Source organism: Peromyscus leucopus, chromosome 15 (genome assembly GCF_004664715.2).
Source record: "Peromyscus leucopus breed LL Stock chromosome 15, UCI_PerLeu_2.1, whole genome shotgun sequence".
Classification (NCBI taxonomy): domain Eukaryota; kingdom Metazoa; phylum Chordata; class Mammalia; order Rodentia; family Cricetidae; genus Peromyscus; species Peromyscus leucopus.
The window spans coordinates 82673740-82691281 of record NC_051076.1 but is presented as its reverse complement, the minus strand read 5'-3'; the positions used below and the strand labels follow the sequence as shown (position 1 = coordinate 82691281).

At 43.9% G+C, this 17542-nt stretch overlaps 1 protein-coding gene across 1 annotated transcript in view; it reads right to left on the bottom strand.

Annotated features, from left to right (window-relative positions):
• Window positions 1–3479: 3479 nt before the first annotated feature.
• The window catches only part of Zcchc2 (zinc finger CCHC-type containing 2), a 46222-nt gene continuing 32159 nt past the window's right edge, over window positions 3480–17542 (bottom strand). Inside the window, 6 exon segments of the mRNA XM_028883382.2 lie at window positions 3480–5448; window positions 6380–7867; window positions 10164–10292; window positions 13792–13886; window positions 14284–14348; window positions 15842–15974. Of these exon segments, the coding sequence (XP_028739215.2) occupies window positions 5381–5448; window positions 6380–7867; window positions 10164–10292; window positions 13792–13886; window positions 14284–14348; window positions 15842–15974 (1978 nt within the window). The 3' untranslated portion in view covers window positions 3480–5380.

Here is a 17542-nt window from a genome sequence, read left to right as displayed (position 1 = left end):
GCGCCCTACAGATACATACCATTTTGTTTCAGTTCAGTGTTGCAGTGGGGGTGGGCAATGGCGCAGGGGTGAGCACTGAAGTAGAGGCCCGGCCTTCATCACTGATGTGTTTGTGGCACATCACATCCCTGAAGCTCCAATTCCCCACCCTTAAAACAGGAAGACGGCACTCCTCTCGGAGCTAGCACAGAGTAAGCACCTCGAATCACTTTATGGCCAGATGCAATTACAATTTTCTCCAAATTAGGTCAGTAGGAAATGACATGTTTGCTTGCACTGTTTTTGTCTCCCACCAGGTGGCACTGCTTTCCAACGAGCATTTTTTCCTGGTGAGTGATCCCTTTCACAGTGGCTCTGGATCTGAGCTCCAAGAGGAAAACCAATGAAGCACCTTGCACCCTACTGCAACCTCCCTACCCCACCTACCTCCCACCCCACACGACAAACGCTGCAACAGAACTTGGGGATGAAGAGCTTCTGGTGACAATGGCCAGTGGTTGGGCCTGTGACTTGGAGGGAAGGGCAGGCCTTTGGAAGCCGGGTGCTGGGCATCCAGCACTGCACAGAAGAGCTGATACATTCGTCCTTCCACACACCTTGTGCCAGGCATGACATTTTCAATAGGGTGGCACTGGGGGAACTATACACTTCTGAGATTTGGCAAAAAATACTTTTACATGAATAGGCACAGTAGCTGAGATTTATACACAGTAACAACAAAAAATACTGGTGTTAAAGTGACTTTGGGAATCCAAGCTATGCAAACCAGTAATGAAGCTAGACAAGAAAGGATGGGCTGGCTAGCACGGCCTGCTGTCTCTGCTCGAGTTCACAGTGGAAGTCAATAGCAGAGCTCTTCACTCAGGGTCCCCTGGTCACAGCTGCGGCTCCTTTCTGGGACACCAGAACCCTTCTCATTGTAGCTGTCCTTGCTCCCTGAAGAGAAGGAAGACAGAGATGCAGGTCCACATTTCCAGTCAGAGTTCATTTTATCCCATCTCGTGTCTCAACCACTGTTCTGAAAATGAACGGGTGTGCTGTGTGTATACACGCATTTGCATTATCTTGAGAAGAAATTCCTGAAGGGTTATGGGGTTGGATTTCTGTCAAAGCCTGCTTCTATGTGTTTCATTGCCTCAGCCTTAGAATGCTCTCCTCAGCATACAGCACGGAGTAAAGATGTCTCCCAAGCTTAGAAAGCTCTCATAAACATACAGAACTGAGTAAAGATGTCTCCCAAGCTTAGAATGTTCTCATCAGCATACAGAACTGAGTAAAGATGTCTCCCAAGCTTGAGTGGATGAGGATCTTGAGTAACGATGCTATTAAAATTTGAAGTCTTTTAAAAACTGGAACCTTTTCAGAAAAAGAAGAAAGTATATTTTTAGTATATAAAAAGTTGAATGTTAAATTCACCTACTAAGCAGACTTATTTTATGGAGTAATGATGGAATAACAGACATACACCTTGGCTATGTAAAACCTTGCATATCTACCATTAACTGGGAGGTTCCCAACTAGACAAACTCTTCAAGGTAGGTAAATTTTGTTGGCACATGGGGCAGATTTAACCAGCTCTTCCGACGGGTTTCTAGGTCCTCTTCCTCCTGTTGATAGAAAAGTCACTGCCTGAGACCCTCGTGCTATTATGCAGATCCTCCCTTCTTTCTCACTCCATACCTCCCTTCTCCTTGAACTAAGCTGGTTTTTACAGGAAAGGCTTAGTCTAGCCCCTCTGATCAAACGCTGAGCTTCCCGGCTTTCTTTCCTCAGACACCAGAGGCAACATGTTTTTCCTCTTTAAAACCTTCAGTCCACTCCCGTTCTCGCCCCATTCTATTGTGTGCACACCTACCCTCCTTGTTACAGCACCCTTTACCATGAATGTTGGGCTCCTTCTTCCCTGACCGACACCACAGCCATCTGTCTAATTTTCTGTCACATGCTTCCTGTTCCCCCATGCAGTCATGAATCCTGTCACAGCATGAATCTGGGCTCAACTCACCTCTCCCACAGGCCTACAAAACCCCTCTGGGGTCACGTCCTGTGACAGCATCCTGGGAGTCGGGCAGGATAGCATTTCAGGAGCCCTTAGTGCACAGCAGGAGCGCATCACTCGGAAGAAGCTATGGAGAATCTTGGAAAGCCAATGTATCTGCATGCTACAGTATGACTGCACACCTAGTTACATGCTCTGACAAGCTCTGACACACAAACCAGGGCAGCACAAATCAACATTCCTGGCATCACTCACTGTAAGTTGAAAAGAAAAAGAGAAGCCACCAGGATGTCCATCGACAGAACAATGGATCCATTTATCAATACTCATCCTTGTGAGACCATTTCAAGGTGTGAAAATGAGTGTCAGGAGGGCAGCATGGGTCACAAACCACATGAACAGAGCTAGGCCCAGCGGGCTGTGTGAGAAGACTCCCTTTCAGACAGGTCAAGAAGAGCACGAGCAGATGGACTGGTGGCTGAGGGGTGTGAGGCAAGTGGGAGGCCGGTTAATGTAAAAGTTCATCCCTCCTGGGAGGGAAGCTGGTGCCCGTTGTGGCTTGAACAATAATGTCGTCCAGTCTCAGGCACTGGATACTTAGTCCCCAACCGGTGACTAGTGACAGTCTGGGGAGGCTCTGGTGGAGAAGTGTGTGTCACTGGAGGCGGGCCGCGAGAGTTCACACCTCCTGTCGTTCCCAGTTTGCTCTACTTCCCGATTGCAGTTGAAGACATCCCTCAGCATCGCATCCTGTTCTGGCCTCCAGGCCTTCAAGGCTCTACCATTATGGATTCTAACTCTCTGGAATCATAAGTTCAAATAAGTTTTTTCTTCTGTAGGTTGCCATGGCCATGTGTTTTGTCATGACAGTAGTACAGTAACTAACACAGTGCTCTATGACAACCAAACACACATGTGGCCAGACAATGGTGTGATACCCTCCACAGTGTCCTGCCCACGCTGAATACTGGGGGTAGAGGCACTTCAGAAAAACCCTATCAGCACAGCGGGCACACTGGTCTCCAACATGTTAGAAATGCCTGATGGCTTTAAGACTTTGACTTAAACTGGATTATAGAAGAACAAACAATAAGAAAAAAAACTCAATACTGAACACCATGATAGTTGTGTGCCTCCCACAGCCAAAATAAAAAATAAAAAATAAAAATAAAAAAGGAAGAAATCAACAAAATGGAAAAATTGGGTCCTTTGTGCTGTGATTAAGGGGGATCCAAAACCAGATCTAGTTTCTCGGGAGACAGGCTTCACCCTGTTGACGAAGATGGCCATGACATAGTCTTCCCTTCCTTTGGAAGCTGCACTGCTGACCTGCACCAGGGGAAGACTGAGGAACATCCAGGTGGTAAGTCACGCTGGGAGACACTGCCTACGTGAGGAGGGAAATGAACTGTTTCTTTAAAAGACAAATTACCATGAAAATCACTTCCAAGTTTATAAAACTTGCAATAAGGCACGATTCTTAAGCTGTTTTCATTTTTTTATTGCTGTTAATTCAAGGAAAAAGGTTGCATAAAATCCAATCTGTCCTAGAAATATAAGTGGCCTTTCCAGTACATAACATTTCAAATATCAAAGTATATGGTAAACATACAAATAAGGAGAAGGTAACACACCTCCTATGTACAGTACAGTATTTGAAATCATAAAATAAGCCCCATAAAGTACACCTGGCAAGTGAGTCACAACGACCTGTACAAGGCTTACTCTCCCCTGAACAACTCAACCGCAGCTTAACAATTTAATAATGTGGTCCAAAAATATCCGGATCAAATAAAATATATTTAATCAAAATAATTTCCTTTACTTGAACTTTTCCTTTCTAAATTAAAGCTTTCATCTACCCGGTCACGCTCCCCCCTTCTCTCCCTATAGCGCCTCCACAGCGCCTACCCCTGAAAGTTTCAGAATGTACATTGGTGCTATAAATATAAATGCTACTTTTGAAGTGTTGAACTAGCTTCTTTTTCTTCAAGTTTTTTTTCCCTTTGTCTCACAATGTCAGGCTTCTGAACCCAGACCAAACATTTCAGTGCCTCTGCCACAGCCCAAAGGCATTCCCCATTACACCAGCCAATCATTTCCACTCTTTACCAAGGAATGGAAACCTCTTACCCCCTAAGCTTATGACTATGTGGTGGTACTTTCTCACTGCTCCTGAGTGTAGCAGTCAATGAAGATACATCCAATCTCCCAGATAACCTCAGTGCACTTCAGGAAATCAAATTACCTGGAAGCAATTTAGTAAATAGATTGGCTTTTTTAAACAGTCAAAAAAACAAAACAAAACAAAAAAACAGCAGCATTAAACTTAGTTGACACGACACTGACATGATTAAGACCATCTCAACACACTCAGTCTTTCACATTTTAGTCAAGCATAGTGGTCCACGGCTATGAAAGGGACTTGCTTATGGCGAGGGAGCAGACACCTGACTGTAGAAACCCACAGCTTCTGTTCAGCTGTGACAAACCACACACATGGAAACAGTGTGACACTGTGACAGCTGGTGCGGCAGAAGACGACATCTTCACTCAGGTGGTGTCTCATCAGGTCAAGGTGGTAGACAACAAGTAGAACTGGCTGCTGACTGTCGTCACAGACACACGCATACAGAGAACAGCATTCACACCAGTGTGTTCACTGTGTCTCTGAAGCAACAGGCTACAAAAGTATGCTGGGAGGAAAAGCTCTCTCCTCTCAAGGAAACAAGGTTTGTCCAGGTCACATTCTCGGCTTCCTGCAGTCTGACTTCCTCTCTCCCACTTGTTTTCATGGCATTTGGACAAGTGCTGCATATGTGTATTCGCGTGAGGTTTGTGTGACATATGTACACATCTCGGGAATCTGACTTCTACATGTGTGGTGAGACATGTTGCCCTTGGTTCATTTCGTACCCAGAGCAGGTTCCAGAGTGCAGCAAGGACACTGCTGGGCACTTCCGCAGCAGGCCGGGGACAGGGTCGAGCGAGAAGGCCACAAGCAGCACAGCGTTTTCCAGACCATACGACTGTCACCAGTGTCGTGAGAACAAACAAGGTCAACACAGTCTCAAGATTCAGTAAACATTGCACACAGCAAGTATTCAGTGTAAAAAAGCACACATCAATATTGTTTGTTCGAGAGTCTGTCTGAAATTTAAGTTACACATATCATACAAGCCTGCTGTGGAACCAGGGGACCAGAGGCTCAGGAACATCGCATTCTTTCTTATTTTGGACATTGGTACAAGAGAAATGAAAACTCCCAACTGCATAGAAATTTAGGAAATGTACAAAGAAACAAAATACCTTTCCTTTCCTCCCCTCCACACCCCATGACTCCCCACACTTGAGTGCATTAAGTAGGCAAGCTTTACTCGTTCAGTCTGCAGAATCCAACGTATCATTAGAAGGGGGGAGGGGAGGTGCGTATCTCAGTCTGTAAGTGCCTAAAACAGGAAAGACAGACGGCTAAGTCACCGCTCATGACTACACACATCACAAACCACTACACAAGACTGCAAACGGGCATGCTTTCCAAGGCCCTTCCTCAGCACTAACTCTGGTCCAAAATGGCAAGTAAAGCCCTCTCCCAAAGCAACGGCCAGCCTGTGCTTCAAGGATAACCTAAAGCACTCTCCCAAAGCAACGGCCAGCCTGTGCTTCAAGGATAACCTAAAGCTACTGAACTGGATTTTCCTTTGAGGATGCCTAACAGTGTCCTGATCCAAGACGACCTTTTCCAGGTAACATCTGGCACAGAGACAAAGCTGGCCCACACCCAAACCTAGTTAAGGGCATGCTCTTCTTTCTGGTGTTAGCACTTCTCAGCTTCACTCTTGTTTCCTAACTCCTAAACTGGTGTTCAAATGATGCTGTTCCTGTAAAAATTCAATGGACTCTGGGAATTCCTTCTCTTCTGTGTACTGAACTAATGGCAGCATGGGCACGTACGTGAGCCAGCTGGTTGACTAATCAAGACTAAAAACCTTTCATGCCAGATAACTAGCTTACATCGCGTTTTCAGTATTTGAAAACTCTGCTTCCTCTGTGAAAGAGGACTATAACTCTTAAAATACAGCATTGCAAGCAAGGGACGTAACATTTTAGAATTTAGATTTCCATGATATCCCCTGAACCCTTGAAAAGCGCTTCTGGCGTTTAGTCCTTAGTGACAAACTAAACTTCCTCTGACCTTTCTTGTGCTACGTGGATCTACACTAGCATTTCTCTGGTTGCATTTTGATTTGTCACTGAAACTACAACCTCTGTAAACACACACACAAACGGATCTTTCTGCTAAGACAGAATCACATAATCAAGAAGGAAAAAGAAACGGGGGACCTCAGAAACAAGTCCTCTGGGAGTTAGTGTGATTACCTTGTTGACTGGCCTCCATGGATGACTGCTTACAGTCCTGTGCATAATGTCCGCTCACACCACAATTGTAACATGAGACATTCCCATTCTTCTTGGGCCCAGAACCACTGGTGTTGGCAACTACATTAGGTGCTGGATATACAGGGTACAATCTCCCAAATCCTGCCATCTGCTGCATGCCATAGCTGGCTTGGCTCCCCATGACTGGGTCATGCACCAGTCCATTTGCATATGGAGTCTGAGGCAGAAAAAAAGGAAGTTGGTTCCCATTGCTCTGATGTGCTTGGTTGAGGTAGCTGCCATTGCAAATGGATGGCAGAGTAAAGAATGATGGGACTCGGTACACTGGTCCAGGCATTGGATTGGGATAATAGTAACTACTTAGCTGAAGGTTTCCATTGGTCCCACAGCTGCACCTTCGCCCGCACGAACCACAAGGACCTGAGCCCATCTGCTGTGGTGGCACTAGGGTCCCATTAGCGTTCGTGTTCCCCACAGCATTGATGTAAGATGTGCTATCGCTCTGAGCAGTACTGTGTGTCAAGGCGGGGCTGGGACTTGGGGCAGGGCCCGGGGTGTGGGTAGGGACAGCAGGAGGAACCGTGGACTGGGCTTGACTGATGCCTGCACTTGTCGGCTGGGCAGAAGTGGCTGTGTTGAGCACACTAGAATTCTGGGTGGGTAGCACACTGGCAGCAAGGGGTGAGCCTGGAAAGGTGTAGGAAGCTGGTGGCTGTGCAGCTGGGAGGCCAGCTGCTGGAAGAACTACCTTCACATTGGTAGGCTGAGGGACTGTTCCTGGGTTTCCCTCAATCTGAGGCACCATTTGATTTAGTCCTACCAGTTGGGATGCAGATTTTGTGATGGGGTCCGTGGTAGCCACAGGAGATCCCGGGAAACTACCTGGGTTATGGACAGGAATAAAGGCAGTGTTTGGTGATCCAATGCTCAGACTTCCGCTTGGCTGTTGTGGAATATTAACTGTGCAACTCTCAGACGATCCCTGTGGTGGTGGCAATTTTAGCCTCTGCAATGTTAGCTGCAAAGCAGGAGTACTACTGTGTGGAAGAAAGGAGGATGGGATAGGTAAAGGGGAAGCCAACAATTCCAGGTGTTTCTCTGATTCTCCAGAAGCTGCGGGGCCTAGGATTCCAACAGGGCTTGAATTTGTGGACTCCATCACTGTAGAAATCGCCATAGGGTTAGGAACAAGCATCCCTATTGCTTTGCCATCTGCAGATTTGGGTGAAGGAATGACAACTTCTGACTTCTGGGCACCATTGTGCATGACACAGTGTAGAGTTGGCATAAAGGGAATATGCGGATACTTGTGTGAGGTCAGTGGGGCTTCTAAAAGGCTTCCATTCTCGGTCCCCAGGGAGACAATCTGAACAGGTGGCTTGACAGTGACAGTCTGGCTGAGAGAGCCATAGTCTGTAACCCTGGCTGCTGATGGGCTCCCAGAATCTTCAGAATTGCTGTCCGTGTCTAAAGAAAACAGCAAACACAGATTAATCCAGGCTGAATTCCTATTTTCTTACTAGCACTAAAATTTCAGTCTATCTAAAATTAATTCAAGTCTGCTATGCTTTGCTCTGCCACAATTTTCAACTGCCCGAGCTTTCAGTATGCTTTAATCTCTAAAACAACAACAAAGGCCATTGGAGTGTAAGACACAAGAGATATGCATGCACTACTACTTGATTACTGAGAAAAGCATTAAACAACAATTTTAGGTAATCTACTTAATTCTGTACCATCAAAACCTCGAATTTAAATTATCTCATGATTCAATTTAAAGATGATCAGAACAATATTTAACTCAACTACTTAAGGTAGGAAATGGACTACGTACTTGTACTACTATATATTCAACAGGAAGCATTTAAAGCTACCTGTATTCGTCCTACAATGAATATTCTGGAGCACAAAAGGCAGGATAAGAAAGAAAACACCCCCACTGCTCCACAGCGACACAACACTGCTGCCCGTGTCCTCTTGTAGCACACAGGGCACACACACAAGTCACGCCAGCTCCCAGATGGGGCAGAGAGGAGCCGAGGCACTAGCTGGTGCGGTGTTGACACATGGTCAACACTGCACTGCAGTCTGCCCGCTCACTCAGACAGGCACTAACTGTGAAAGTCTTTCTGCTTGTGAATTAAGTAGGATTACACCTGGGACTTAGTGTTCATTAAGTCAAGAACTGGTTACATGTAGCTAGCAACGCTAAACATCCTTGAAACAATTAATTAACCTTCCTACAGAAAAGCTAAACAGAACCCACTTGACACAGAATATCAAGTGTTATTAACTGAATTGTCTCAATTTATATTAGAGGGAGCCGAATTAATGAGTGAATGGTTTTATCAAATATGGCCCCTAACATAAATTATTATACTACTCATTATTAACATTAGAAAGACTCTCCCTAAATTAATAACCTCTTCAAGGCACTGGAGGTGTATTATCCATCAGTGCAGAGTTCAGAACAAAAATCAAGTTCAAAAAGAAAAAAGAAGCCATCTTTCAGATGCTCAGTTAAATTTCCACATGAATTCAAACCTCTAGTCTCAGGCACAGTGATAACTGATTTTTGGAGCACTATAGGGATCAGGGGGAAGGATGTTTGTGTACTAACTTTGGAAAGCAGAAAGTCTCAGAGCATCATTACAACAACAGAAACACACGCTTCTGAAGGCCTTTGTGTGTACTCAGAGCTTTGCATCCCAGTGTGTGCCTGGGAGCACCCTGAGGGACTCTGTCTCTGGGGAAGCCGTCAGGAATAAAGGGCAATGTCCTCCACACAGGCCTATCAACTATAGATCTGAGAACAAGAAGGGATGCTATCAGAGTTACCCACAGATCTGACAACCAGGTGAAATCTGCTCAAGACTCACAGAATTATCTGCACACTCCACAGAACCAAGTACAATGTGCACCACAATACACTGAAAGCCCGTCTACTAGATAAGGAATAAAGATCCTCTCAACGTCCCATAGCTCTGAGGTTATTTTTTCTTTCTGACCGTGAAACAAACAACGCAAGGTAAAGACCGACTCCACTGTCTGCAAAGTCGCAGTGTCCTGACACGCTATGACAGCGACACAGAAGCTCAGGTCCCAGCGAGCTTAAAACTGTGCAGCAAGAAGCCACATCTGGCTGAAATACCACGGGTTAAGAATTTAACAGAAAAACGGTCTGAGACTGCGCTCAGCATGGCACCTTCGCTGTCATGAGGTCAGCCTTCAGCTGTGGTTGGCATATCTGAAGGACAGCACCCTCACTACACACAGACTGTCAGACCAGAACGGTAAGTCTCCAACGAGAATAGCAGAAATGTCAAAATCAACTTTCTCAGAAAGGTGAAAATTAACTAAAAGCCTGGAGCGATCAGAGGGTGTGTAAGAGAAATCGGTCAATCTCTTATGAACAGAGATCCTTGCCCTACCCTCATCCCATCTCCTCCCCAGTCCACAGACAGTAGCTCTGAAGACCACTAACACAAACATCACTAGAGAGATGTAGTGTGGAGTCCCCCCAAACACTACCCCACAAGACCCACCCCCACGTGAGCGGAGTGGCCGCTGTGCGGACCACGCCAGTCCCCATCCATAAGACAACCCTGTCTTGGTACAATCCCTTTCCCTGTCTACTGATTTCATATGCAGTGAGTGGTCTTTAAATACCTTTAATAACAAAGTTTAAGTCAACAGCGGGCTGTTTAAGAGATAACAGTTTCATCTGCCCCCACCTCTTTCTATCCCTCTGCTAAAAGCAAACCTCTGTCCTTTTCTTCTTCACTTTCAAAACTTTCTCTTCCATCATGTCGTGGACTAGACGGAGAACTGTAACTCTCTGAAGATGTTTCTCCACATGTGTCATGTCCAGATCCAATGTCCAAATTCATATCTAAAAACAACAGCTCTAAAGTTATGTTAAACAGTTATATTAATTTTCAAACGGAACCATTAGAAATTTGTCTTTGATCTATGTTAAAATTCATTATTAAGTAGCTGATAAACACATATTTAAAACAAAGGCATAGAACAAGTCAATTTTACTAACTTAATCAGAATTAGTAGTTTCTTGTAGGGACAGTCCAATATCACCACTTTGAGCTATGTTCTAAGTCTACAGAGTCAATCTCCCTAGAGCTTGCTAAAGAAATCCTCTAAGAGTAGGTGGTATATCATATACATGTTCTGTTAAAACCACTAGCCATGCCAGAGTATTTAACACAACAGCATGCTTCTCATCGACCAGACTAGGCAGCCCCTGAACTTCTACCCAGAGGCCATCCCTCTGCCAAGACAAGGAAGGGCTGACTGCAGTACGGGCAAGTATCAACTAGTGGCATTTGTTGTGGGCGTACTAGGACAGAATATTCTTGTGTCCACTATGAGTCATTCATACACCAAGCCAGACTGTCAACTCCACTTCTGTAAACCCCACTGCTAACACAGCTTGTGTTACGACACATTTACTGCACAGATCCATATAAGCAACTATGTCTGTGTGTGTACATGTGTGTGTATGGGCATGTGCCTGGACACATATGCAGAGCCCAGGAGGGCACCATGTGTCTTCGTTCACTGTCCACCTACGTCCCCGAAATGTAGTCTCTCCCTGGTCTGAGGGCTCAGGTTTTCTGTGAGGCTGGATGCCAGAAGCCTCAGCACAGCTGCTCCTGCTCCTACCCCCCATTTCTAGGGTTAAAGGCTCCTGCAAGATCATATCCAGTTCATTTTGTGGGTGCTGCAATAAGAACTTGAATCCTCATGATTGTGCAGCCAGTGTTCCTAACCACTGAGCCATCTGGACAGCCCCCAAAGCATAGGTTCTTAGTAAGTTCTTAATGGTCTCTGTGTGGTAATGATCTATCTCTTAGAACAGAGTTATAAAGTGTGTTTTTTTTTTTTTTTAAGGACATGATTTTACTGAGTAGTCTAGTCTGGCCTTGAATTGATAATATTTGTGCTTCAGCCTATAAAGCCCTGGGATTTCAGGAGTGTGTTACTACCATCGCTACCACTGAGACATCCAAGTTTTCAAAGAAAATACACTGCCAACAGAGATGACTAATAGCGCAGGCTGTTTCCTGGAAGCAGAAAACATAGAAGGGAGCAGTGAAAAATCCTTATTTTGTTCCCTTTCCTATTTCTGAGATGCATGAATATACTGTCAATCAAAGGAGAAATTAAAATTTAAAATAAAATTTAAAAATTAAAAGTAAATGACATCCATCTTGGATGCAACAACGCACTAACCAGAAGGACCACTATCTCAGCTCTCACACACTATCTGCATTTCGTGATAGCAGCTGCTGCTAAGAATCCAGTTTATTGAATTCTTAAAGGCTGTTCTTTCTTGGCACTGTAATCCTTCAGAGGAAAATAAACAGGTTTGTTTTCTTAGGTTCGGGTTGTCATACATCTGAATTACATAAAGACAAGATGCTCAGAGTACACTTTATTCATAGTCCTTCCTGACAAATATGAGTCAATTACACATATCTGTATCTAGATAAACAAACATACTGAAAACAAACAAACAAACAAACAAACAAAAAAAAAACCAAAACAACCCCCAAATAGGACAAGGTTTGACTTACTCAAAAAGTCTGATTATCATAAAACTTGAAAATTAGAGAGATAAAGGGGAAAGGAATTGGAGTTTGAGATGCTTCAAGGCTTGTAATGACTTAAAAATGTGTATTTTCTTCTGCTTTAGTAGCACAAGGAGCAAGAAGTAAATCATTGAGCATCTCTTCAGTCAGTACTCAGTCTGTTCACAGGCTGTTACATGTGACTTACAATTAGGGGAGGAAGACGTTATTCCTGGCTTATACACAACAATGATACAACTTGAGAGGCCACACATCTAAGAAACAAGGACACAGAACCAAACCTAGGGATGGCTCTGACCAAAGTGCTTTCTGGGCCGAAAAAAGATAACAGCTGCATTGCCGCATCTGGGGGAGCCCGAGTTCTAGAAGTGTGTGAAATCAGAGTGGGACCTGGTAAATGGTGGTGCACACAGGACTTGCCCAGGAGAGTACCTCAGCTAAACACGTTCTTTGAAAACAAACATGAAAGCAATATGGAGAATGAGCCAGGGGAACAAGACAGGAAACCCTCCCTGGCAGGAGTGATTTCTAGTCAGCCACCAGCAGATCAACCTTTTTCACCATCTGGAACATCAGACATCAAAGTGCTACCACATGGCATGCTCCTGGACCACATCCTTATGTAGGCAGGAGGGGTTTTTCCAGGTCATCTTTACCCCTTATGGTGGTCTGAATGAGAATGGCCCCGGTAAGCTCATACGTTTGAATGCTTGGTCCCCAGTTAGTGGAACTGTCTGGGAACAATTAATTAAGAAGTGTGGCCTTTTTTGGAGGAGGTGTGTCACTGGAGGTAGGCTTTGAAGTTTCAAAAAGTCTACACCCCTTCAAGCTAGCTCTCTCTGCCTCTGCTTGTGGATCAGGATGTAAACTCTCAGCTCCTGCTCCAGCACCCTGTCTGCTTGCCTGCTGCCATGCTCCCTGCCATGGTGGTCACAACTCACCCTTGGAAAACTTCACACCCTAAATAAAACAGTTTTATAAGTTGCCTTGGCCATGGTGTTTTATCACAGCAACAGAAAAGTGCAGTCACTTACAATTTAGCTAATACAATAAACTGGCATGATCTGAGATTCAAAATATAATCATTTTTCTTTCTATACTATTTAGTCTGTCTCTATGATCTCCTAGCTGCAAATACATCCTAATTTAAAAATATTCTTGCTACTTTTGTTATATCACAAATTAATATGCTGCCAGGACAGTAAGATTTAAAAAACAAAACAAAACAAAAACTAAACCCAAACCAACCATTTATGGAATCAGCTAGTTATTGTCAGGTGCACACACAGAATTTTTTTTCTAGACGTCTATGGCTTTTTCCTCTTTTTCTATTTTTATAATTATTACTACAGGCAAATAAAACACAAAAAGCAACTGATGAACTAGAAAAAGAGGGCTTTTCCATCAGATGAACCTTAACCCTAAACAGAGGGACTTCAAGTCCCTACCTTAAAGATGGTTGGTAAATGGAAACTAAACCACCTAGTCCAACGAAGCTCCGTAAGTTAAGTCATCAAATATAAAAATGTCAGTAACATTCTAAAATTGACTCTGCAAGAGTATGTCTAGATTTCCCTGAGGGTGCTCCACTACGCTGAGAGAAGACTGCCATAATGTCAGAACCAGCCAGCTCTGCAGTAGAGACTGGCTATTGCTGACACGACCTCTAAATTACCGTTTTACCTTCAGGAATATCTAATAATGGCCTGATGACAGCTCAGGGTCCACTAAGATGTTACACTGCAGATGTAGAGAGGACACTGGAGAGGAAGCCTTCCTTACCTTTCCCAGGACTGCCATGAGCGTGCTGAGGAGCAGAGAGTCTAACACCATTTATTCTACTGCTCAATCTGTTCTCCGTCTTCTTAATTTTCTCCCTAATCAAACCGATATATATAGAAAATCAACACTTGTAAGGCCCTCTATCAAAACATTAAATATGGTATTACTAAAATCCTCCAGATATTTGTATCATTAAAAACAAACTCTATGAAAAACCTAGAGTGTCACCATTCAGTGTGCTTTTGAGAGCTCTGCCCTCCACACCAAATGCATTCTTTGATAGAAGCTTTCCTTCCATCATGTGCATGATGATAATTTCAACTACAAATGTTAACCCCAAAACTAAAAGAAAAGTAAAAATCAATGGAATATACTGTACACACACACACACACACACACACACACACACACACACGCTAAATACATCCATAACCAGATGCTAAATGCTTATCTTTCCTAATTTTTATTACTGAAAACATTAAATTGACCTACTTTTCTATCTGTGGCTTCCCTTTCTTCTTATTTACTGAAGACAAGCTCCGTTTTTCAGCACAGTGCTAGTAGAAATAAAAAAAAAATAGACCTCAGCTACACCATACATTACTGTAGGTATCCTTATTCTAGTATCAAACATAACAAAGACCATTCTCCATCACAAACTAACAAATTTTGATTTCCAGCCCACTTCTGAAGTTACCTACAGAAGCACTAAATAAAATGTACACATTCTATGACAAATACTTAACATTGATCATGAGAAAACTGTTCTAAAACAGATCTCGACTTTCCTTTATCTGACTGCAGGTCTCCTTAATTGTACCTTGACTTTCCAAAGTCAAGCAGTCAAAAGCATACTAATGCATACTTCCAGAAGTGAACATGCCCTGTGTCTTACACTCCTGCTCTGAGCAGCGTGGTGAAATCTCACTCTGTTCCACCCTCCTGGGACACAAGCATCCCTTGTCTAGCACATCTATGCCACATTCACTGCTGGCCTGACAGCAGCTAAGCACATGAACACAACCACATAAACCATGATACTCTACTGTTACAACTTATTTTATAATGTTACTGTTGAGAACCTTGTACTAGGCCCACTTATAAAGTTTATCATAGCTTTGCATTCATGTATAGGAAGAGACAGGGTTTTCAGGTACTCTACTGAGTTCTGGAAATGTTACCTCTGTGGACAAGGGAGACTACTGCCCCAAACAGACTATGATCAAGTGACTGGTATTTGCTATGGGTCTTCACATGCAGCTCGGGTCAATAAAACTGACATATTTGTCACACTTAAGAGAAGCCACAGACATTGGAATAGAGGGAAAGAAGAATCAGGTGGCTTTAACAAGGAGACCATTAATTATGACAGTGATAACTTACAATTTCTCAAAATATGCTTTTGTCCATATAAAGAGATATGGATCTATGTATTGGTCAGAAACATAATAAAGTTCACAACTCAGTCTTCCAGACAGAATACACTAGCAACACTGGAGTTTTCTGCCCCAGGATGTGGTGGTGTATTATATGAATGCACCACCAGCATCCTCCTCTCATCCCAGCAGTTCCGAAGAAAGCAAACACTCGCTTACCATATGCAAGGAAGTGGGTGAACCTGCCTAAACACTACAAGGAAAGGTCAGCATTGAGACAGTGATTTAACAGGTCAATAATCCTTTTGAGACCAAAATAATAATAATAATAATAACAAATTGGAACAATTTAATGAACCCCTAGAACTAGAATAAAGACTTGAAGTGTCTTATTAAATTGTGGTAGTCTTACACAAACAATCAAAGTTTGATCCACCTTTTCAGACCTCAGGAATTCAATTACATATACGGGTTAGAGGCTCCCACGGAAACATTTCCTCACTTCTTACCAGAGAAGCAACCTGACCAAGGCTCACAACACTCACTCCTTAGGAAAGAGAGAGCGGCAATGCGCTAGCCAAATGGCACCAAAGCCACCCTGACACATACCTGGTCAGCAGAGGCCACACAGGGCTCCGGGTGCTGGATGGCACCAAAGCCACCCTGACACATACCTGGTCAGCAGAGGCCACACAGGGCTCTGGGTGCTGGATGGTGGCACAGCCTTGGCTCCTCCAATCCACAGTTCCATTCTGTTCTGCATACTGCAAGGTGAGCCCATCCAACGGAGAACAGCTCGTACCACCACTGCTAACACAAGGAAAGACAATGACGGTGTCAAGTCTGTCCCCTAACTCAACCTACTCTCCCACCTCAAGGAAGAAGTTACAGGAGCCTTTCTCTAACTCTCCTTTCTGTTTGTGGAGTGTCTAGTCATCCGCATATAGGCATACGGAAACGAGTACACTCGAAGAAGTAAGTGGCATCTCTTTATAATTTATCAGCAAGAGTCTACTTGCCATCAGTGCCTGTGTGACTGAGGGGTCCCCGCATCACTGTCGGTCAGCTCAACAGAGTGTGATAGGGAACCCCCTCAAAATACAGACAACAGGACAGGCCTAAAGCATCCAGAAAATGAAGTTATTGGGGAAAGACTGGGTGTTGAACACTGTTAACCAATACAGAAGACTGAGGATTCTTCAGTGTCTGAAAAACCAAATGTGAAGTCTTCAACTGCAGAAATGGGGAGAAGAATTCAGTGGATGGGGAGCTGAACAGGAGAACTGAAAGGAGAAGAAAAAACTCACATAAAAACATCAAAGACAAGCAGGATGTGTGAACAGCCCTACTCATAAGGACCTCAGTGACTTTTACAAGATGGCTCAAGAGAACAGAACAGAAGGAATATCTGAAGACATAAGCTGGGAATTTTGTAAAATCAAGACATAAGTTACAGATTCTAGAAACAGAATGCAAAAACAACTACAAAATCTATCACAGACAACTGAGAGAAACCCAAAAGCCCCAGGAGGAAAACACCAAAAGAACAGCAGAGATCATTTCAACAACAGGGTGACGGCTTCAGATCCAAGAGCAGGCTAAGTGACAGCCTTGATTTGAGAGGGACTCTCCGAGAGGAGGACCAACACCATCTATACAAACAGGAAGCAGGCGCCCCCCAGAACCAGCAAGGGCCCTGGTGCAGAAAGCAGGAAGCCTTGTGGCACTCGAGTGAGCAGGGCAGTATTGTTGCTATGTGAGCTCAAAATCACATAATGATTTTATGTGGTCTGCCAGAGATCAGAGGTGGCTGACGGGATTTGTACACAACAGGTGACCAGGAGAAAGTCAAGTATAGACTCAAAGAGCTAACGGCAAATAACTGCCAACCTAGAATCACTATCAAGAAAAAAGACTTAAAAAAAAAAAAAAAAAAAATGAAGGCACATGTTTTGCTGAATCCGTGGGGGGCCTGTCCCTTTCTGAATGGGGACAACAGAGATGGAGGAAGAGTGGATGGGGGGAGGGGAGGCGGAGAGAGGGAATGGGAGGAGAGGAGGGAGGGAAGACTGTGGTTGATAGGTAAAATAAATGAAAAAATTTAATAACGAAATTTTAAAAATGAAGGCAAGCTACATTTTTTTCCTTCAGATTAAAAACAAACTGCACTCAGGGTTAAGTGTAGAGGGCTTGCCTAGATTTGTGAGTAGCTATGTCCAATATCTAGTAATACAACACACACACACACACACACACACACACACACACACACACACACACACCCCTGCATTTACCATATACAGATATATTTCATTTAAAAGGAAAGCCAACATGGGTGGATGCTTAGGGACAAGAAGGAGCAAAAAGGGACCAAA